This window comes from Agelaius phoeniceus, chromosome 11 (genome assembly GCF_051311805.1).
Source record: "Agelaius phoeniceus isolate bAgePho1 chromosome 11, bAgePho1.hap1, whole genome shotgun sequence".
In the NCBI taxonomy this organism is placed as follows: domain Eukaryota; kingdom Metazoa; phylum Chordata; class Aves; order Passeriformes; family Icteridae; genus Agelaius; species Agelaius phoeniceus.
The window spans coordinates 17,405,495-17,427,748 of NC_135275.1; the positions used below are offsets into that span (position 1 = coordinate 17,405,495).

At 41.6% G+C, this 22,254-nt stretch overlaps 1 protein-coding gene across 6 annotated transcripts in view; it reads left to right on the forward strand.

Annotated features, from left to right (window-relative positions):
- The window catches only part of SLC25A26 (solute carrier family 25 member 26), an 82,183-nt gene that overhangs the window by 16,261 nt on the left and 43,668 nt on the right, over positions 1-22,254 (forward strand). For 5 of the 6 annotated variants that reach the window (XM_054640132.2, XM_054640133.2, XM_077184467.1 and 2 more), the window contains 2 exons: positions 2,589-2,693; positions 3,880-3,927. The exons of the other annotated variant lie outside the window; for it this stretch is intronic. In XM_054640132.2, coding sequence (XP_054496107.2) covers positions 2,589-2,693; positions 3,880-3,927 — 153 coding nt within the window. The remainder of the gene's footprint in view (positions 1-2,588; positions 2,694-3,879; positions 3,928-22,254) is intronic. 6 annotated transcript variants of the gene reach the window in all.

The window sequence follows — 22,254 nt, forward strand, 5'->3', positions numbered from 1 at the left end:
GGGCAGCACCTGAACTTTCCCAGGATCTTTATTCTGTCTTTTTGCTCCCATCAAAAGATGGGAATAGCCCCTGGCTCCAGAGTTTGCTTGGGAAAATGAGCATGGCCCCAGCCAATGGGGTGCTGCTGTTGCCTGATGCCCTAATGTCAGCTGGGGTGGCTGAGCCCTCCTCATGGCTCTGCAGATGGTCAGCACAGAGCTGATTTGTCACCAGGTCATCCCCAAATCCAGCAGGAATGGCCTGAGCCTGGTGGGCTCTATTGTGCTCCTCTGTGTCAAGCAACAGGCTGTGTGAACAGCCAGGAGATTCAAAAGCAATTTCTTGCTGGGTGACTGGGGAGCTGGTTGGGCCCCCTGTGTGAGTTCTGTCTGTGTTAATCATGTGGTGGGTGCAGGTAAAAGTGTGGGACAGCTGCACACTGCATCCCTCACCCTCCCTGGGCCTTTGCTCATGACTTTCACAGCTGAAAATTGAAGTGTGGGCTCTCTTGGTGCAGTGTTACTGGTGCTGCTTGAACACCCTTGTCCAAGAAAGCAAAGCCTGGAGAGGTGCATTGTGTTCTCTTACCTTTGGCAGGATTACCTGGAGGTGCTGCAGTGATTGGGATCAGAGAGAGGTAGAATTGAGATCTTCTGCACCCACCAGCCAGGCTGTTACTTTTTTAATAAGATACATGTGAACTTAATCTTGCATACTTCCCTTCAGAGCCCTGTTCTCCACATCAAAAGCCTGCAGGGGTTGTTGTTGACAGGAAGGTGCATGTGTAGGAACAAACAAGGCTGTAAGTGCAGGAGCACAGTGAAAATGTCACCCTGCAGTCTGATGTTGGCAGCTGCAACTCGTGGCTTTTTGAATTCCAGAAGTGCCCTCTGGAAGCAATCTGACAGCACTGCCCAGGTGACATGAGCCCTTATTTCCTTTCAGAACAGCACAGTGTAATCATTGTTTTTGTTCTTGTGCAGCCACAGACTCCCTTGTAAGCACAGATTCAAATGGAAGGAACATCAAAGTTAATTTGAAATGAAATGCACCCCAAGTAGTCAGGGGGAAATGGAGACATTACTTTGTAGCCACCCTTCTCCTGCCAAAACTGCAGCACCCCAGATGTCAGGAAGCCACGCTGAGCTCTTTGTCTGCTCTTGATTGACTAGATTGTTTTCATCCCAGCCTTTTTAAAGCCTTCCTCCTGCCTCTGTATTTTTAAGGAATAAAAAGCTAATATAAGGACATGGAGTGTTATGAAGCATGAAGTTCTATAAATATTTATGCTGAACTATCAAAAAAACTTGACAGTTCTTATTTTCTTGACAGATTGGGGTCACTTGTTATTTTTGACCCTGAGAATTGAAGAGCACATGGAGTTAGATCTGTTTGTAATGACTTTTGGATATTGTTGTCCAGTAAACTTGTAGGAATGTAACAGGATAACAGATTTTTTTTTTCTTGGTGTCTTTGTGAAAATGAAACCTAAACCTTGTACTGTGTTACCCACAAATGACCACTCAAGTTATTGTGTCTGTGCAATCTCCAGTGAATTCCTGTACTTTCTTTGGCACACATGGATTTCCCAGTTAGCTGCTTGGTTTGCCCCTTCAGATGGACAGCTTTCACCTGGGCTGCTCTGCACTTGAAGCACTCTGTGATCACTTTTGTGTCTAGGAGCTACAGTTTATTCCTGAGCCCAGCACAGAATGGTCTCAAGGCAGGCTAAAAATCTGGCAAAGCCCTATGGGGTCTGCAGTGTTTTGCCACCAGTCCCATCACTGCTTTAAGTATCCCTGGAGCCAACTCTGCTCCTAATTTTAAGTTTGTCCTAAAGACAAACTCTGCTTCTAATTTTAAGTGCTGATTAATAGGCATTTTCTAGAGAGATGAGAGGCTTGTAACTCCCACACTTCAGGATCCTCATTCTGTGAAATGATGTGCACCCAAGCTTAATTTAACCCTTGCCTGAAGCCAAAGTGGCAGGTGAATATTTAAAATCCAAGCCTGTTTTTTTTTCAGCAAAGCTGGAGCTTTGTGGCAGCAGCCACATTATTACATCCAGCTGCAGAGTCCAGGAAATTCATTCTGCAGGAAGGGATCAATCCAATGCCTTACCTTGAATGAAGCATGGTGGGTATTTTAAGGTAAACCTTGGAATATGTCATGTCTAAAGCTGATCAGAATGGCTCCTGCTATCACTAGAGGGCACAAAGGAATTACCAAAGAAAGAAGTTTGTTGGTTTTATAGTCCTGAATCTACACTTTAAATCTGTGAACGTGGGGGGAACAGTCAATTCCTGTGACTGCCAACAGACAGGATGGATTCAAATTTTGGTTTTATCAGTGATTTTCTCAAATCAATTCTACTGCTGCTTTTGAAGTTAAAAATTCCAAGGGTGCTTCCATGTTCCTGTTAGTATAACTTTATGATCAGAAAGTACGTGGCTCCCAGAACAAATACAGAAGCTGCTCATGGGACACCTTTTAAGCCCTATAATGACAAACCTGATTTCCCCATTTGCCAGGTTTGTGTTCTTGGAAGGAGTGTTTGCTGTATGAGGAGAAGCCAGCCCTGGCTGCCTGACCCCAGGTTCTTTTGCAGGTTGCCTGTCTCATCCGGGTTCCATCCGAGGTTGTCAAGCAGAGGGCCCAGGTTTCTCCTTCCTCCAGCACTCTCCGGATCCTCTCCCACACCTTGTACCATGAGGTGAGTTCACAGCAAAATTCTCAACATTTTCATCCTTCCCACTCAGTGCCACACATGTCCAGAAGCATTCCTACAACTTTATCCCAGTTCTGGGCCTTCCCAGCACTTTTCCATCTATTGTTCTGCTCTTAAAAGTGATTGGCATGTTCTGATTGAGGAAACCAAGCTGCCACCTCCACCTGGGACATGTTTCAAGCAACTCTTTTTTTCTCCTCTTTTTATATGGGATACCTACATTTGAAGATGATGGGGAAAAAAAAAAGTATTTAGCTTCCAGATTCCAAAGCTCTGCTTGTATTTATGCAAACAGTCCTTGTCTGGGGCAGCAGGACATGGAGTCTCTGTGTGCAGTTTGGTGAATGGTTCCCAGTTTTTGAAGCTGGATTTGGAGGGGGTGACCAAAAGGCAAGATTTCAGAGAGGCTCTGGAGGAGCCAGGAGGAGTTCTGGGAATGAGTGCTCATTTAGTATTAGTTACTTCTGAAAAATAAGGCCCTTTGTCTTCTTTTCAGGAGTTCTGCTGATCCCTCCTGTGAAAACCTGTTCATTTCTGTTTCAGCAGAGTTTCACAAGGGGGGATTTTCAAGCTGTGTTCCATAAGAGAAAGTGGCTTCTAAAAACAGTGTGGAGAAAAATAGTATAATACATTTTCTAAGTGTAAAACCCAGGGAAAGGAAGACATAAATATGACCTTCAAATGATCCACTTGATTTTTATTTGCTTTCAAATGGAAACTGTTGTGATAACCCTGCACCCTTCTTCTGTGACTTGATTCTGCTTTAAAAGCTGATTCTGTCAAAACCATATGTTTTTCCCTTTCCATATAGCTGGCTAGAGAACCATAAGCCTTGCCAAACACTTGAATTAAGTGCCCTATAATAATAAACAACATAATTTTATATGCACTTATAAAATGAGTTTTAATTGTTTTGAGTATTTTCAGCTGGTTAAAAATACAAAACATTTGTCTTGATAAGGGCTCTGAATCAAGGCTAAGGAGGTGAAAATAAAACCCTCTAGCACTGTAAATAATGGAATACAGTATACAGTGTTCTAATCAATACAGTCAATTTGAAGCTGAGGTGTGACACTTTAGGGCTATAATGCTTGCCTCATAATCACCAATAAATTGTGGTCTTTGACAAACTCATTCCCCCTGGATGATGCTTTCTTTTGTTGCTTTACAGGGTATTCAAGGCCTTTATCGGGGTTATAAAAGCACCGTATTAAGAGAGGTAAAACACTTGTCTTTTTCTCTTTTATTTTTGTTTCTTTTCAATTGCTTCCTTTGCCTCAGTTTTCTAACAAGAGATAATAGTACAGCTGAGATCAGGTGCTCTAACCTTAAGCTCTAAATCCCAGCCTATTTCATTCTAGGTAAGTTACCAGCCTGTAATTTCAATAGAATACTGATAATGAGCACTAAGCAAACCTTTGAGTCGTGCAAAACTTCATTTGCCATCCTGTCTCCCAGTTCTGTTGCTGCTGAATTGAAAAAGGATGGAAAGGTATATGTTAACATGGGAAAACCATAAACTAAAGTACTGGAAACTTTCTCAAGTCTTGTGATTGCATCATGTGAACTATATATGCCAACAATGGTGAACTGGTGGCATCAGGCCAAGTTTAGCACAGACAGATTTAGGCTTTCTTTAAATATATTCATCAGCAGATGCCAAGGGATTATTTGTCATCTGTATATAGAGAGGATTGTGCTCTCTCTAATTTTTTTCTTTTTTTTTTTTTTTTTTAATGTGTGAAAGAAATGCATTTAGTCACCCAGTCTGTAGATTTGATATGGCATTACTTAACTCTAAATCAGAAGTATTTCACTGTTAGGAAAAAAAAATAGGGCTAAAAATATTTTGGTCCACTCAGAAGAAAATAGTTCCTAAACTAAGGTCTTTTATAAATGTACTGTGAATTCCAGGATTAGTGTCATGGAAGTGCTTGATATACTGTGTGAACTGAAGGGAGTTTATAAAATAAGTAGAAAAACCTACTGATAAACTCCCTGTCTAAAATTGTTTCAATATCAGATCCCAGGAGATCATCTTTTGACAAAATAGAAATTGCATGATGTATGTGTACTTGAAATAGAGAGATCAGTTGGTTCCTAGGAAAACATCAAATCACAGAAAGTTTGGGTTGGAAGGGACCATAAAACCCATCTTGCTCTACCCCTCACCTTCCACCATCCCAGGCTGGGTTGCCCCAAGTCCTGTCCAGCCTGGCTTTGAACTGGGGATGGGGCAGCCACAGCTGCTCTGGGCACCCTGTGCCAGGGGCTCCCCACCCTCACAGGGAGGAATTCTTTCCTGGCATGGGGCTGGACACAGCCTGGGTTCCAGCAAGGGCACCAGGGACATTCTGGGGCTCTCCATGGGACATTTTGGATGGGTGCTGTGTGGGTTTGTCTCCTTATGTAACTCAAGTGAATAAAGGTTAGGTTTGGATACCTAAAGGTAGGTTTGGATCTTCCCTCTTCTGTTTTAAACACAGGCTCAGTTCTGTTGTCTGTGTTGCCATTGATAATAAAGCCAGTTGCAGAGGCTTTTTAATCTTCATTCAATAGCTCTGTTTTTTGAAGCCTTTCTTCATGCTGAAAACTGTTTTCAGGACAGTTGTGTTGGCCAGCTCTTGTTACAAGTACAGAATAAAGATGGGTATTACCTAAACCAAGAAACACCAAACTTAGTGTTCCTAAAGTGCTGCAGTTTATTGTAGCAGTTTTAAGAGTTTAAAAAAATTAGTTATTTGTGCAAAGATGACACCTGCTTTTCTGAAATGTAACCCCCACCACAGCTTTGTCCTGTACTTATTTTCTGGCTCACTAAACGTGTTATTCACTCAGATTTCATTTGCTGACGGGCAAAAAAGGCGAATGAATACGAATCATTTTGATTTCTCAGAGGGGTTCTGAATAAATGAATAAATTTAGATCCCATTGAGTACAGATTTTGCATACTAACAGGTAGATAAAGCACATGGATGCTACTGTGTGCTATTCTCCTTAAAATTTGTTTTGGCATATGTCAGGGTGGTAATTAATTTGCAGACCATATTCATGGCACAGTGTGTGACCCTGCTGAGATAACTTTGTTTACTCAAAATGGCAACACTTTGTTGGAAATTTAATGGGAGTCCTCTTCATTATGTATATTCATAAAAGATCCTTCAGAACTGATTTCAGTTGAAGTATTGCTTTTTGGAAGAATCTGTCCAATAGAATAAGAAATAAGTGATTACTAAATGAAATGTGCTTTCTCTTAAAAATGAAGCAAATCATAGGTGATGTTTAAAAAGAAAAAAAATAACTTTGAATTTAACACTGTTAAGACTGTTGCATTTTACTGACACTAAATTTTGTAAAGCAATGTCCACTCGAGTAACAGTTTTTTGCACCTTCATCTGGAGCTGCTGTAAGCCTGACATTTAATCTTGGTATTTTTCCTTCTCTTTGAGTACACTTCTTCCTTTAGGGTCTTTATTTTCAGATAAAAATCTATATTAATACGTTATTAGACACATCCTGGTAGCTACATAGCATATATCAGGTGGTACTTAATTCCAGCTGACTTTTATACTTACAAGGTTTGTTTACATGCTTTGGTTCTCTGCCTACACAAACCCCTTTGTTTAGGTATAATGGAGTGGGAATTTTTGGATAGAGAGTCTTCAATGCATGATTTTTCATTAAAAGAAAATTGGAAGAGGCTGGGAATATTGATGCTTTTCAGATGATTATATTCTTGTGTTGGCAAAGTTCTTGAGCTGGTGTTTAAGAAAGGTTAATTTTAGCTATTGTATCGGGATAAAATTCTGTGTATTATATCAAGAAGATTTCTGGACAGGGATCTGCTTGCCAGTTGATTGAATTTCAGTAAAAATAAATCTGTTTATAAATGGAGTGTGGTGTGGAAGCCTCATCTTCTTGCTTTAGTATAGAAGATCTTTTCAGGCAAGCCTTACTCTGCTCCATGTAATTGGCTTTAGCTGCTGTGCTGGTGCAAGGTTTCATCCTTCAGTTTTGATTCTCACTCTGACATATCCCCTTCATCTTCTCAGAATGCTTTCTGAGCAGATGGATATTAGAAGAGAAAGAAGATGGTTGAATACATAATGCTTTTGGAAATAACTTGGAGTGAACCTCAAGGCTTGAAAGTTTTGGCTGTGACTCTTTTCACCTTTTTGGTGCCTCTTCTCTCACATCTCCATTACATTTTGGTCTTTACATCTTCCTTTGATGGAGTTACACTGAACTAATCCTAAAATGGAAGGGGAGGTGAGGTACAGTGCATCATTCTGTTGGCAGCAGAAGCCTGACAGAGACATCTGTGCTCCAAGAGGAAGGCTTTTGTAATAAAGCACAAAGTGGGAGTATGGTTATTAGGTTGCTCAATGAGACTTTGAATAAATGGCAGAAATCAGAGGCTGTGAAATGATGTGGAATTCCCATGATGTCATTTCCAAAGCAAATCCAAGTGAGAATTGCCCCTTCCTATGGCTGTAGTGTACCAGGGTGCAGCACTGTGGAAACTGGATCATGCTACTAAGATCAATCAATGAACAGGTAAATTTATTCACATCTTCCACGACAGAGAAAAGTTAACTGGTAAAATTTCCAGCCATCTCATAATAAGGCAGGAGCAGACTATAAATCCACTGCAAATCCTTTAGAATTCCTAAATGGGAATGGAGTTCTGCTGCTGAGATCTTATATAGGCAAATGGAGCCAGATTTTTAATTCCTGCATAATTCATTTTATTAACTATGACCAAGTAGAACATCTGTTAAAATTCCATAATGTTCAGTTCATGGGAAAAAGAAAGAAACCCCTGAGTTCCCACTGGAGCTCTTCCATTTCCTTTCCTGTTACAGGACTCCAGCAGATGTCTTAGAGGACGTTCTTGTAAATGAGGGGACAGCACAAAAGAAAAGGAAGTGCTTTGTCCCTTTCCCTGTGTACAGTGAGTTACTTCACTGGCATGTCTGTGTGCAGGTTGCAGCTTCTCAGTAAATCTGGTGTCCCTTTTGTCTTGAATTACCAGGGTTTGGAAGAAGTGAATGAATCCAGAGTCGGTGTTCTGTGTGCTTTTAATCCAGTTTGTCACTTGTGAAAATACTGCAGATGGCCTGGCCTCTAGCTTGGAAGTAGATTCAAAAGGAGCTAAATTAATATTAACTTTTCTTTAAGACAAAGGGGATGGAGAATGACTGCCTCTCTGTAACTCGCAGATGTCTTGGAAAGAGACTGAGAGTCCCTTTCAAATGTCAGTCTTTGCTGTGCAGGTAGCCCTGGCTGAGCTGGTCTATTGTAGAAACAGGGGAATAATGTGCTCTGACTCCATGATTCAGAAGGCTGAACAATTGCTTTATTAAGCTTTACTATATTACTAATAGTATACTAAATTACATCCTAAAGAGATACTGTACTAAGGAATATTATACTACAAAGATACTAAAGAAAAACCTGTGACTGTCTGCAGACAGCCAGGACACAGCTTTGACCCAACTGGCCAAGGAATCACAACAACCTTCTCCAGTGTCCAATTAACAAATCACTTTGGGTAAACAATGTCCATAACACATTCCACATGTGCAAAACAACAAGAGCAGCAAGTAGAGATAAGAATTGTTCTCTTCTCTGAGCTTCTCACTACCTTCCCCAGGAAAAATCCTGGGAGAGAGAATTATGTCTCCCTCTGTTCAGAGACTGTGAATACCACACTTGTCCTCTTAGACTTTTCTGGGACAATTCAAGCTCTGCTTGTGTTGGCCTCCATTCAGGTGGAGGTGGCAGTGATGCTTTACTTGTTGATGTTGTTTCAGATCTCAGAGCTCTGAGATTGAAAGGAAGCTCCTGACAAACCTGACCCCACTTGGGGGCCACATGCTCCTGGCTTTGGTTCAGGTGAGGCAGCCCAGCTGTCACCTTGGGCAGTCCCAGCTCTTTAAGGTAGAGCAGCTGTGGGTTGGTTTGGGGTTTGTGTTTTTCCCTTCAGTAAATGCAAGGCAGAGAGCCCTGAGTGGATCAAGGCACTGCTGCTGTCTTGGGAGGGAGGGAATGGTAGAATAACTTTGGGAGGAGAGGGACAGCCAGTGCAAAGGGTGCTGTGGCAGCAGTGTGACAAACAGCAGCAAATTCCAGAGAGCCAAGCAGAAATAACATCTCCTGAGGAGGAGGAGGTACTGCTTGTTGTATGTGTTCCACAGAACTGCTGTCCTTTCACCAGGTGTCTCTCAAAAGGGCTGTGGAGGACCTGCAGTGCAGCCTTTGCAGATGAGGAAGGAGCCAGAAGTAAAAAAAAACCAACTAACAAACAAACCCCCCCCCAAACCCCACAAACAAACAAACAAACAAAAAAACCCACAACAAAATACTCTCTTAAACAACTTACTGCCTAGAAGAGGAAAACTAAAGCAGCTAGCAGCAAAATGGGCCTTAAAGGCACACCTGCTTGAGTTCTCCTAATTTTAAAGGGGTGTTGAACAAAGGATGCTGAGGGGGTTTGTATAAAAATGTAAAACCCAGCTGAGATATGTTGACCCTGTTGACTGAGGGTTGGAGGGGATTTCTGAGGGCTGAGCTCAATAGGGCACACTGCAAACAGGGAGTTTGTTTATCCATTTAAGGTAGTTGTGCATGCTTTTCTTTTGTTAGGACATCTTTATATAAATATCCTGTTCTCTGAGCTGTTAGAGAGGTTTTTTTTTTTTTAAGTTTATCTCTGTTGCTGTAGGACAGAAAGAATGTTATTAATACATTCTTTCACTTGCACAATTAAAACTTTGATCTTTTGTCGTTCTCTGTGTATTACAGAGCAGATGTCGATAGAAATAGGCAAACAGGACACTATCTTAGTACAATATTTGGAAAAATAAACATCCTCCTTAGTGAAATATGTGCAGTATCTGTCTTTTGTTCCCTTCTGGAAAACTGAGCTGGCTTTTTGTTATTTTGTGACTCTAGATAGGTTAGGTTTAACCAGGAATTTGCCAGGCAGGAGCTGTAGCACTGGTTTTTGACTTTTACTGAGCAGCCAGCATTTCTTTGGCTTGGGTGTTTCCATATAGAGCATCAGCAGTCTCATGAAAGGGATAGGGGCTGTAAAATGGATTAAAGAGCTTTGTGGAAAATTGTGCAGAGCTTGTGTGACTTCAGGATTAATGGGAGGAAGTTGAAAAATAAGTCCCTGCTTCCCACTCTAACATCACTTTGTCTTGGAGAGCCCATCACTGGAGTTGTATCAGCTCCTGTAGCACTTTTATCATCCTAGGTATCAATATTCAAGGGGTTTTCATTTTGAGGGGATTGTGAGGGTTAAAGGGGATTTTTCAGGGGTGGGAGCAGAGGCAAGTCTGGGATAAGGCCTCAGGCACACCCTAGTTTGTGACCTGGAACAGCAGTAAATGGGTAAAATGAATAACTGCTGCTGTAGGTTGTGCTCATTACCTTCTCCCTGCAAATGCTGGAATAGTACTTGGAGATGAAAATGGAGATCTCACAAAGCAGCTGTAAATGACTTTTACAGCCTACAAAATAACCCTGGTATTCCTAATTTACCAGTTGTGGGAAATGGGTTTTGTGACACGCCTGAATGGTGGACAGAATCCTAAAGCAAATTCCTTGACATTTGGGAGGAAGGAATGAGGGTTTTTTTGGCTTTTCTTTGGTCAAGCATGTTTACAAGCAAGATGTTCTGGTTGAACACTCTCTTGCTCAGGTGCAGTGTCCATACAGCCTGGCCAGAAGCAGAATTCAGCCATCCTTGATGCCATGGATGTGCTGTTTACCAGTGGAGCACACAGTCACTGCACCTCTCTGACATCAGTGGGTCTATTCAGATGAAAAGAATTCCATATATGCAGAGTATTCCTGTATTTTGAAAGCCACAGCCTTGCAGCTGGGGTCTTTGAAGAGAAAACCACTTGGAAAGCCATGTGCACTCAGAGCACAGGCTGTGATTTGATAATGCAGATTCTTTCCAGCTCAATGTGGGTGCAAGCAGAGTCTTGCAGGAAGCGTGTCCTGCTCCAGGCTTCCAACAAAGAGACCATTTCCATACATTCTCAAAGCAGCTTGCTAAAGTGTTTCTGCAAATGCAGCATTCATGGTGTCGGAATGTGTTTTGTGGGTGGGTAGCAGCACTGTGGGCAAGAATAAGTTGGGAAGAAAATAATACTATGAAGAAAAAGTTCTATTTTTCTCTGTGCTGTGATATTTTTGTTTCTTTTGTTGTTTTTGTTGTTGTTGATTTGGTTTTGTCTTTTAAATAACCTAGGAACTCTCTTTGCTACACTGATTGTTTTGATTTCTGTGTTTCACAATGGTTTGAATTTTTGGCTGAGTGGTGGCTTTTAGTTTTAATTCCTCAGCTGCATTCCAACATGGACAACTGTATTTTGTCTGTGTAAATACTTTCTGTAGGTCTCAGTTCCTGTTTTGCTAAGTTGTAGATCCATCCTGCTGATGGTGGAGGTTTGGTGGGCTGTTTTTGGTGAAGGCCACATTTTGTTGGTGGGTGAAGCAACTTTGCATGTGTGTGCTGAAGTGGGTAATTCTCTAACCCCAGAAGGTGTAGGGCATATGTTTATATAAAATATGTACAAATATACATGGGGATACTTCTATATGTAAAGTATGGTATCGCTTTTAATAATTTCTTGTCAAGGGTCTTGGACTCTCTGAAGCAACTAGTCCTGTAAATGTGTGTGATTGGTCTGGAACAGCAAGCAATTTAGCAATTTCCTGAAAGTACAGGCCTGTTTTTCAAGGATGAAATTCTTGCCTGAAGTAAACCAAAACATGATTTTACAGTGCAAGACTTCCACTTGCAGGATCACGCTGCTGTCAATTTTAATAGCACTTACCTGTTTTTTCATACTTAGGGTACTGTTTTCTGGTTTCTCTGCACCTGCTAAAAACAGAAGCACAGTTAAAAGAATCAGCAATCTGATACTTGAATCTGTACCCAAAGATTATGGTGAAGGTGTGAAAAAGAAACCAGATCTATGGCAGAGAGCTCATTTAATTTATCAATTATGCTGAGGATTGGAAGAATGGCTAGAGAAGCACTTGTGAAAGAGTGCCACAAGAAAAGTTCTTCCAAGTGTTTAAGACATATCATACTTCAATTATTTTGAAAGACTACCTGCTTATTATCTAGCAGGAAATAGGAATTGCTCCCACTGTTTTGAGTGCTGGAGAAGTGCCCCTCAAAAGAGAAAATGCTGAAAGCCATAACTTGCTTCAGGATGTTTTAAGGGCTGGTTTTAGCGGATGGAATAAATGAAACAGCTTTCTTAGCTTGGTCAAAGGGGAATCTCGGGAGTGCGGCAGGAATTCACCCTTGCATTAAATATTTGGGGCAGGAAAAGGGAAATCAGAGAATTCCCGTGGCTCCCTGGCCGCGGCACTGCCCGCACTCGGCCAGCAGAGGGCAGCAGCAACCGCGCCTGCGGCACCCCGGGCGGAGTTTGGGGTGAAATCCGCGGATTTGGGGAGTGACCCCTTCATCCCGGGGAGTGACCCCTTCATCCCGGGGATCCTAGGAGTGACCCCTTCATCCCGGGGATCCGGGCAGTGACCCCTTCATCCCGGGGAGTGACCCCTTCATCCCGGGGATCCTGGGATCGCTGCTTTCATCCCGGGGATCCGGGCATCGATGATTTCATCCCGCCCCTCACCCTGCCTGCAAAGCAAACCCAACATCTGAAATGTGAAATTGTCGATTTGATGTTGGGAACTAGCCCTGTTGAGTTTCACTTGTGTGAGGTTTAGCTTGGGACTGACTTTATGGGCTCCTATTTTTTAGCTTTGGTGAGGTTTTTATTTGATATAAATAGGTTATATGAGGTGTGTAGCATTCTCTGTGTATTCTTGTCCCATGGAATAATGCCCATGTGCCATGAAAAAGAGAAGGGAGAATGTCTGATCCCAGCACCTGGCAATATCTGTGCTGAGTCTTCATGGGCTGTGTAATCTATTTCAAATTTTACTTCAGCATCTGTTAGTATTCTGCATTTCTTTAGTTTATCTGTTTCTAAGAAAAATACAACTAAATTCATAATTTTTGGGACAATGTGGTGTGCACCTTAATTTGAAAATCTCATGTCACTTCTTGGTGATAATATAGTTGGAAATGCAACTATATTGCATTGCATATTGTGGGAGGTGGAGCAGAGTGGTAACATGATTTTCATAACTTTTATAGAAACTTAGGTAAAGCAGGCCTGGTGTGTGTACTGCAGATGGAAGTGGTGCTATTAAACCAGGCTCTTATCTCACTTTTATTTTTCTGTTAATTTTATGGAAGCCAATAAAGCATAAGCTCTGCACATTTTCTTATTATGTTGGTTGAATATGTGAAAATTGTGTTCTTGCTTTTCAAAGCCAGCAGGTCTAGAGCTTGCCCTGAGTGTTTTGGCATGGCTGCAGTGCTGGGGTCCCTCTGCCAGATCTGGCTGTCCCAGGCTTGAATCCTTCCCAGTTAAAGGCTGCTAGTGATGCACAATATGTGACATGGCTAGATTTCTGTCCTGGGGAGACTGAGGCATCTCAGTGCTCTTTCAGACAGAGCAAAGCCTCAAAAAGAGAGGGAATCATAAGCCAGGATATTACCCCTGCTCTCCCATGGGAGAACAGCCAGTACATTGTGTTCTGTGGTTTCATTTCAGTCTCTTAATGTAAAAGAGAGGGGCAAATGAAGAAGGTTCCATGAGCATCAGAATAAATAATGTGCTCATACCTCAGTGGGAGGTTATCTGCTCCCTTCTTGCTTTTGCTGATATGAAATCCTGAAGTGCAATAAAACATTTTAGGAGGCTCATGAAATACAAGGCCATAAGGCACTTCACTGAATCTTGTCTTGCTGACTTTAATGTACTGAATGCCAATTAAAGCAAAATTTAGCCCATTATTAGTTTTGCCACTGGCTACATACCTCAGAAGTTTTGGGTGGATGTTTCTTACCCCAGCATTTTGCCTCCTGGCCTGTGCAGCTGTGCTGCTGATATCCTTTCTATTTCTGGAAGTGACCCATGCAGTTAGGTCAGTTTGTTTTAGCCTCACTCCTTGTTGCTGAAGTAGAATAGCACATTTCCCCTAACTGCATGAAATCCAGGGTAGACAATCTTGATAAATATGATTAATGGGCCTCTCTGCTTTGCTCTGCAGCTGAAGGGTTCCTGAGCTCCTGTGTCAGCTGGGCAGCAGCTCCCCAAACCAGCCTTTACACAGAAAGGTTCAATTGTCTCTCTGTGTCTCAGGTTCAATTATCTTGTTAAAAGTATTCCCTGATTTCCCTGATTTTGTCTTTGCTATTGAAATACAGTAATAAGAGACTGAAGGTGTATTATTGGCAGGAAAAGCAGTTCATAAATATGGGTGAGTTTGGATTTCTTAACTCAGTCCTGTTACCTAGAGGTTTGTTTGTTATGGATCCCAGAACAAAATGTAAATCTGGGGTTAGTGAGGTGTAGAATTCCTTGTCCTGATCAGCAGAACAGGAACTATTACAGGGGACAGTGAAAAGTGGTGGCAGCTTTGAGTCAATTATAACCTGTCAATACTTGGCATATATTTCTAAGTTACTGTCGTGTTTATCTCCCATAATGTGACTTAAAGATGGTGTTCATAGAATTTGACAGAAGACGCTTTCTGAAGTATTGTCAGAAGGAAAATCAAATTAGTATCATATTATCTTGGTGAAAAATGTTACCTAGAGACTCCAGCAGTGACACAACTGCTCCTTCACAAATGCAATTAATATTGGGGGGGGGGGGGAAATCCCCATAAAATAAAATGTGTGATTGGTATTGAGGCAGACTGAGCTTGCACCTCTCTGTTAATCAGCAAGCTCTCAAATTTGTGAGGGTATTCTGCAGGTTATCCTTAAAATTCAGAGCCCCTGCATGTGGGAATTGCTGGCTGCAGCTCAGGCTGGATCCATCCAGCTTTCCTGATGACTGCTCTGCCATTGTAATTGCAGCACAGCAGCACTCTCAATAATTGAGTACAAGTCTTAATAGCAAATAATCCTCTTGAAGTTGTTCCCCCTCCATTGCAATCAGAGGAGAGCTTTGTTAAGGCATTAACGAACAAATTAGCTACTAAATACTGGTAATAACCTATTTCCCAAAGATTGCTTTTTAATTATAGCCTAAGCTGTGTGATTCCTGAAATCACTTCTTTGGCAAACCAGTGTTTGTGATAATTTCCAACCATAGTAATTGCCAAAAAAGTAGTTTTTAAGTCTTCACTGATATCTGAACAGACTTTGTTTCTCTATTCCTGCCTGCAGAAATACTTCTTCAGTGTTTCTTTTCACTGCTGCTAGAATTTTAATTTAGATGTATTAGGCTGTGCTGTGAAATTATTGTTGTACTTCCACGTACAATATGTGGCTTCATTAGATTTTTAGATTGTGTAGATATTTTTTCACTTAAGCATTACAAGAAACTTTTCCTGTGAGGGAGAAGGAATTAACCACTTTATTTTTTTAATGTATTGGTTAATGCAAACTATTTATTTTGCTAATCTGTGTCGCAGTAACTAATTAGAAAAGTAAATTATGTTTGGGCTTTGGCAAAAAGGGATGTTTTTGGTATATTGGTTGTTTTTCCTCCCCAGATTTCAATAAAGGCTTCACATCTTCCAGTATATCATTCCACTTCCCTTCAGACCTGACTTTTTTATAAGGGAGCACAGCCATCAAAATTGGCACGCATTAAGCTTGATAATTAGTTCAATATAGTGACCAATTCTGTGAATTATGAGTTCAAAGCAACACATGGACATGGATGAAATCAGATTTTGGCATTTCTCACTTAGATTGTTTCAGGACACTGCTGGAGCTTCTTTGATCTGTAAATAACAACTGTGATTCAGTGTCTTGCTTAAAATACATCAAACGCATTCATGACTTTTGCTTTTACATGTAGATCTGCCTACTAGTTCCAGTTTTGGATCAGACTAATAAAACTCTTCATGTTTTGAGATTTCCTAGAGAAAGCTACCAAAGAGAGCTCCTCTCCTTCTTTGTATTTTTAGAAAAGCAGCAAAGACTTCTCTGGTGTGATGTGCACCCCAGAGTACATCAGCAGCTGCTTTGTGAAGCCAGAAGTGACCATGTCCTGTGGTGCAGATCCTCTGCAGCCTGCTGGCAATGTGTGTCTTCCTCTCCTCTTGCAGCTAAAACAAGTGAACCAAGGGTTTATTTTCTCTGTGCCATGTGGTAATCTCATTTCCCTGCTGTATCCTGTACAGACCAGTGTTTTTGCTCATTCTGACCTTTTTTGGGGTTTCAGCTGTGCTGTGGCAGCCAGCAGACAAGTGGCTGGAGATGACCAGGCAGGCTCTATTTGCTGCTCCTTAAAGATGCACACAGGTGCTGCCTGGTTCAGTCAGAGCCACTTGCAATAGTTGGGTATCTGCACTTCCCCAGGCTTTTCAGCTGTTTATAAAGAGTTGTGTGATTTCTTGGTAGCAAAGGAAATTGCAGCTCATTGTCCAGAAATAATAACCAGAAGAGCCTCTAACAAAGGTGTGGGCAGAGATGATGTTTCAGAAAGAAATTCTCACCATTGGTAGCCTTGGCACAGCTTCATCCCACACCTGCCCTGCTTGGCAGAGGTCTTCACTTCTGCATCAGGGAAAGTAAAAAAGCTGTACACATCCACAGTCCCCTGAGTTATGTAGGTACAGTGTGATATTCCCCAGAGTATTTACCTTTTTAGTGCTCTGAAAAATATGCATGTTTTCTGAGTGCTTCCACTCCATCCTGAAGTGATGAGTGGAAATTCCATTTTGGATTCACAGCTCTGTCACCAATGCTCTCTTATTGTTTTTTCACTTTGCTCATAAGTCTAGATGTCTGTTTAATTTTTTAATTTTGAATTTTAGATGGTTGAGAGATGCTTATTCTGAATATTTAATGGTATTAACTGTTATTTTGAGGGCATGTGGTGTCTGAAGGAATGCAATTAGAAACTAAGCCCAGGAATTTCTGTGGCAGGTCAGGCACTTCTGGCCTCAGCTGTCATTGACTGGAAGGAGAATAAAGCTCACAGTGCCTCTGCAGATCACTGAAGCATCCCCTTCCCTGATGTTATGATACAGGTCATACACTCTGCTGAGAGACAATATGAATGTGCCTGGTGGGTAAATGTTCTCTGGGTACACTTGGATGTTACTGTTTCTTCTCACCTTTTATGATCCACATCTCTCAGACTGATGGGAATATGTGAAGTATGAGCTGCTTTGAAAACACAGGATTGTGTATACATCTGACAACCATGGAAAAAATGTCTGAGGCATGAGCTGGATGCTGTGCTGAAGTTTCAAACACCAGCCAACAAAAGAGCCCTGATGTGTTTGTTTTCATTCCTGTGCTTTTCAGAGCCTGTTTCATGATTGTTGATGCTTGATTCAGAATTTTAGGAGGCTGTTTGAAGAAGGCAGTGTAGTTGTGTGACTTAAGAGGCTGATGAACCACCATGGCCTCTGTGACAGAGGGCAAACTCACCTTGCCTTAGTAGTCCAGATGCCCGTGAGAGAAAATAAATTAGGAAAAACAACAATTAGAGAAGCATTTTGAAGACAGTTAAATCTAAATTCTTCAGGTTGGCAAACCATAGAGAGAGAATTCTGCCCAAGTTTCCACTGGGCTGTGCCTTGTTCAGAGGGTGAAAGGCAAGATGTAAAAGATCTTTAGTTCTTTGTTTTGCTCTAATATTTGAGTCAATGTGTGGCACAGATCCACGGGTCAGGTGAACAGAAATTGTGCAGTTGGAATTTATCTGGGCTTTAAGTTAACCTGTGACTCACCCCAGCAGTGGTACAGCATTACAAATGTAGCCTTCAAGGAAGGATGAACAAATTTCCTAAGCCATTGGGCACAAACAAAACCTCCACAATCAGCCAAGAATACCTCCTTGTTGCACTGTTCCCTCACCCCTCATGCCCTGGGATGTATTTATTCTGGCTAAGGCCAGGAAAATTCAATCTGTCCATTTGTGCTCAGAGGTACTCAAGGTACCTCTCCTTGTTTTGTCCAGCCTGTGTTCAGTTCTGTGTCCTATAAAAGATTTCCTGACCACCAAGTGTGATGAATCTCAGCTCAGCATATGAATATCAGTGCTTTGACAAATTAACCTCTTTTGTTAATGTACTTCAGCAGAAGGGAGCATAAGGAAGGGAGTGCAAAATCATGGTTTTCTTGACAGTCCCAGCTGTTTAGGAATTAACTAATTCAGGCCACAGGAATCTTGTACATTACTAAGGGACCTGAAAAGAATGTGTCCTCTCATCTGTGATTTTATTTTACCTTCATGCTTTCCCAAACCCCCTCAGACACACAGAGCTCCCACTAACAGTGAGGAAGGAGCTTAGAACTTCCAGAAACAAATAAAGCTCAAGTGTATGAGCTGGAAATAGTGTGTGTAAGGGAACTACTCTTACTTCTTTTCCTAACAAAAGAATTTCCTTTCTCTGGATTTTCCCCCTGTTTTGAATTCAGAAGGGGAGCAGAGCTGAGTAGCAGTGGTAGGAAGAAGCCAGTCAAGGATCCCATAGGAACTTTGTCCTAAGAGGCCAGCTGGAAGATCCTTCATGGGTTATGGGGCAGACACTGAACCATGGGACTTCTTGCTGAGGTTCATGTTTGTCCTCTCAGTCCCCTTAGAACTGATGGTCTTGATTGAGAGAAAATGGCCTAGAGTGACTTAAAGTATTTGTTTTCCAAAGGCCCATGAATTGCCAACATAGGGAGTACTTTTACTGTAACAAAACACTGTGTATTTAAAGAGAATTCTTTATTTTTGAGGAGAAATGTGACCTTGATTAAATTACTTCTATTTTTAATCAACTTTAAGGTCCCTGGAACCTCTGAAGTTCTCAGCAGCTGTTCCTCAGATGTCTCATGGCCTCTTGGCCTCACAGATTTCCCCATCTCCTTGGGACGACTGAGGACTCTGAACATCCTAAACAGCCAGAGATAACATTTTGTGGCCAAGAAAGACTCAGTGGTGCCCTGAGCTCAGGAAAACACTCTGTAAATGTTCCCCAGAGCCTCCCCACAGAGGCTGTGTGTCAGAGAACCCTGCTAAAGAGCACTTCAGCCTCAATAGTTGTACACTGATCCCCAAACACTGGATCTTCTGTCTGCTGCCAATCTTGCTTTTGTGCATTGTGTTTCCTCTGAGAGCAGAGTGCAGGCAGAATCTCTTCTGCTCTTGCTTTGCTCTTTAATCCAGCACCACAAACCAGAAACCCTCAAGGTTTAAGCAGCTTCACCATTTATTTACACAGGTCTGCAGCAGCTTTTTGTTTTCTTTGCTGTTTCATCTGTGGTTTTCCCCCTCTGCTGTGTTTTGGATGGTTCTGTATTCTGGAATTTTGTTTAGGAAATTTGTAGGAAATTCTGGAATTTTGTTCAGCTGCCTGCATGCAGCCTCCCTGTGCATCCAGCTCATCACCTCTGCACGTGGGGCAGTGCAGGACCAGCATCCTGCTCCCAAAGCCATGCTCCCTTTTCCTTACTGATGTAGCTCTGCAAACAGCACAGCCACAGCTTCCCGTGCATCTGTACCCACAGCACCTCTGCTTCTCTTTGTGCTGACTCAAGCTCTGCTTTTGTGGCCCCAAAACTCCTTCCTCCAGCCCTGAGCTGTTGGTGGAGCAGATGGTGCCAGATGCTGGCACTTCCCAGGTGCTGCTTGCCAGCCCATTGGTTGCCTGTTGACTCCTTCTGCAATTTTCCTGCAAAATGAGGTCCCCAAATTGAGTCTCTTGGCTCAACCAAGATGCCTGCAGATGGGTTTGAGGCATTCCTTTGATGTTCATGTGAGTTTTAAGAGCTCTGTGTTTGCTGCTGTCCTATTTGCCTAAAATCAGATGATGAGTTCAAAAGCTGAGGAGAGGGGAAAAGAGGGGGATTTGTGAACCACTTCAATAGCAAAGCAATCTAGAAATGGAGCTCTGTCCACTCAGAGAGAAGATGTCACTAAATATCCCATTGAATGGCTCATGTTCCATTACTTTCTGGTAAAGCAGCGAAATAATGAATTTTAGAGCAAGATTATAAACCTATAGTAGAGATGGAAACCTTAGTACTGATCAAGTATTATTATCCCAGTGATTAACTAAAAGTTTACCATCCAGACATTGTGTAGTTGCAGCTGATGGAAAGCAAAACCCAACAAGGCCAGTGAAATTTGGATCAGGACCATGTAACAATAGTATTACTAATTGGCAAAGGCATTGGGTTTTACTGTATGAACCAAATATTACCATTTATTGTGTGTCAGGTATCCATTGAAAATACATGGGCTGCAGCCCAAATACCTGTGGAGATTAACAAGCTGAAGTTTAGTTCAGGGCATCCTGGAACCACTGAGGTATGAAAAATGAGGAATACTTGCTGGTGCAAAATGTCCTCAGACTTCATCAGTGCAGATGTCCTTTCAGGAGTTGTTATAGATAATCTGTGACCAAACCATGATGCACATCTGAGGCACCACTCTCCTTTTCCTGCTAAATATGAGACTTTAATTGAAGATTTAGTTATGGAATTTTGTCTGTATGAGGAGAATTCCGTAGTTTATTATAGTGAAATGCCTGAAATAGCAAAAAAAAAAGCCTATGAAGGAGGATCAGGAAGTCTAAAACCAAGATATTAGAATTGCATGGTGTTGTGTGAGCATTGGGTTGTTGCCTTTAACCAGTGAGAATCAGACTTGCAAATGCTGTGTGTTTGCAGAGGTGGAGTTTTTTTCATTGTTGGTTTATTTACAATTAATTGTATCCATGCCAGATAACGGTCACAGGTACTTGAACGGGATTAGAAATCTCTTTTTTTAAGAGATGTCTGGTACTTTGCTGCTTTTAAGCTTTAGCACATTCAGTGGAGTTTTATGTAAATCTGTCAATGTCATTTTCACCACTGGTGATGTTATTTCTGACTGCAAGCAGTACCATTTAATTCTGTCAAAGGTGTTTCCGTAATTAAATTTATAGTGAAGCTTAATAACAGTTCAGAGAACATAAAGCTCCCAATGTGTTTTAGTTCTATTTGAAAATGGATACCCAGGCTAGAGCTTGGATCAGAGACAGTAAAATTGGATAGTGTTTTGAGACCCTAAAGTTCTTCTGTTCAATCACACCTTGGCATTTCATGTCACTGGGTTGGAAAAGATTTTTGTACAAGCAGGTTTGGAAGTGTTTTAATACATTGAGAGAAAAAAAACCACAATGAAACAGAACTGTTGGCATTTCTGAGTATCAAGAGCTGTTCTGCTCTACAAGCTCCTGTTAGCTTCAGTGTGAACTGCTTGACTGAGAAGTTTGCAGGGTCAGGCTGCTACCAGGCATGGAGGTGGAAGAATCCTGATTTCCTTACTTGATGCAGCATGTTGAATTATCAGGAAGTTACCAGTACCTTGTCTCTCTCCTTCTTGTATTTTTCCACGAGAATAATCAGGAGATAAAAGAAGTTTGTTGCTTAGCAAAGAAATTATTAAATTGTCTTTTGACTATTTAAAAGAAATTACAGCATTAGAAAATCCTGTTGACCAAAAGTATTTTTCAAGGTTTTAGGAATAAAGTATCATGAATATGGACATAGTGCAAATGCCCAGATGCCAGAGCTTGAATAAACTTTTTGATCAAGGATGCAGGTGTATTTTTGGATGAAAGAATGCAGCATTGAGCATTGCTTCCTTTTTAGCCTGAGCTTTACCCCAATATATCCTTTAATGCCTGTGCTCAGACTAACAGAAAACCTTTGATTACCAGTGCCTATAAAGAGCAGATGGTATCTCCTGACTGTGTTTTAATATGAGTATGGACTGAGACTGTGCATATTTTAAATCAACTGTGTCTGTAAACTCCATTCAGTGTTACCTGTGCTTTGAAGAACTTCAGATATTTAATATGGCTACAGACATCCCATAAATTCTTATTCACCCCACCTGCTTCCATGTGCAAAGTTCCTGCTGTTGCAAGCAGAGCTTTGATGAATATTTCGATTGCACTATAAAGTTCTTGCCTTCAAAGATATGGATTTTCCTCATGGAAAAAGCTTTGTTTCTGTTCAGAAACACAAGGAGAAAAGGACTGTCTTATGTCTGCAGCTCTCTGGCATTGCAAGTGGGGTGGGAATGAAGAGTTATTCCTAGAGCTGTAAAGAGCAGCCAATAAAGGCTCCTATTACCCCAAAAGATTGGTCAAAAAACCCCAAATTTAGTCTATGCTTCAGATCTTTGGTACTAAAGCCATCTCTCTCCATAGCTCTGAGGTGACTGCAGCCTTGCTCTGTGTCTGTGACATGCTTGTAAATCCTGTGACCTTCCCTCCCTGCTCTCCTCCACCTTTCCAACCATCCATCAGAAGTCCCAGTTATGGGAACCTGGCTGGGCTTTCTTTGTTTTCCCTCTCCAGGAATCAGCTATTTAGAAGGAGATAGAGTTTTACATATGCAGCTGTGTGAAACTACAGCACCCTTTTCTGAAAGGGGATGTTTTACTGCCTCATGAATACCAGCTAGAAGTCCAGCTTTGCA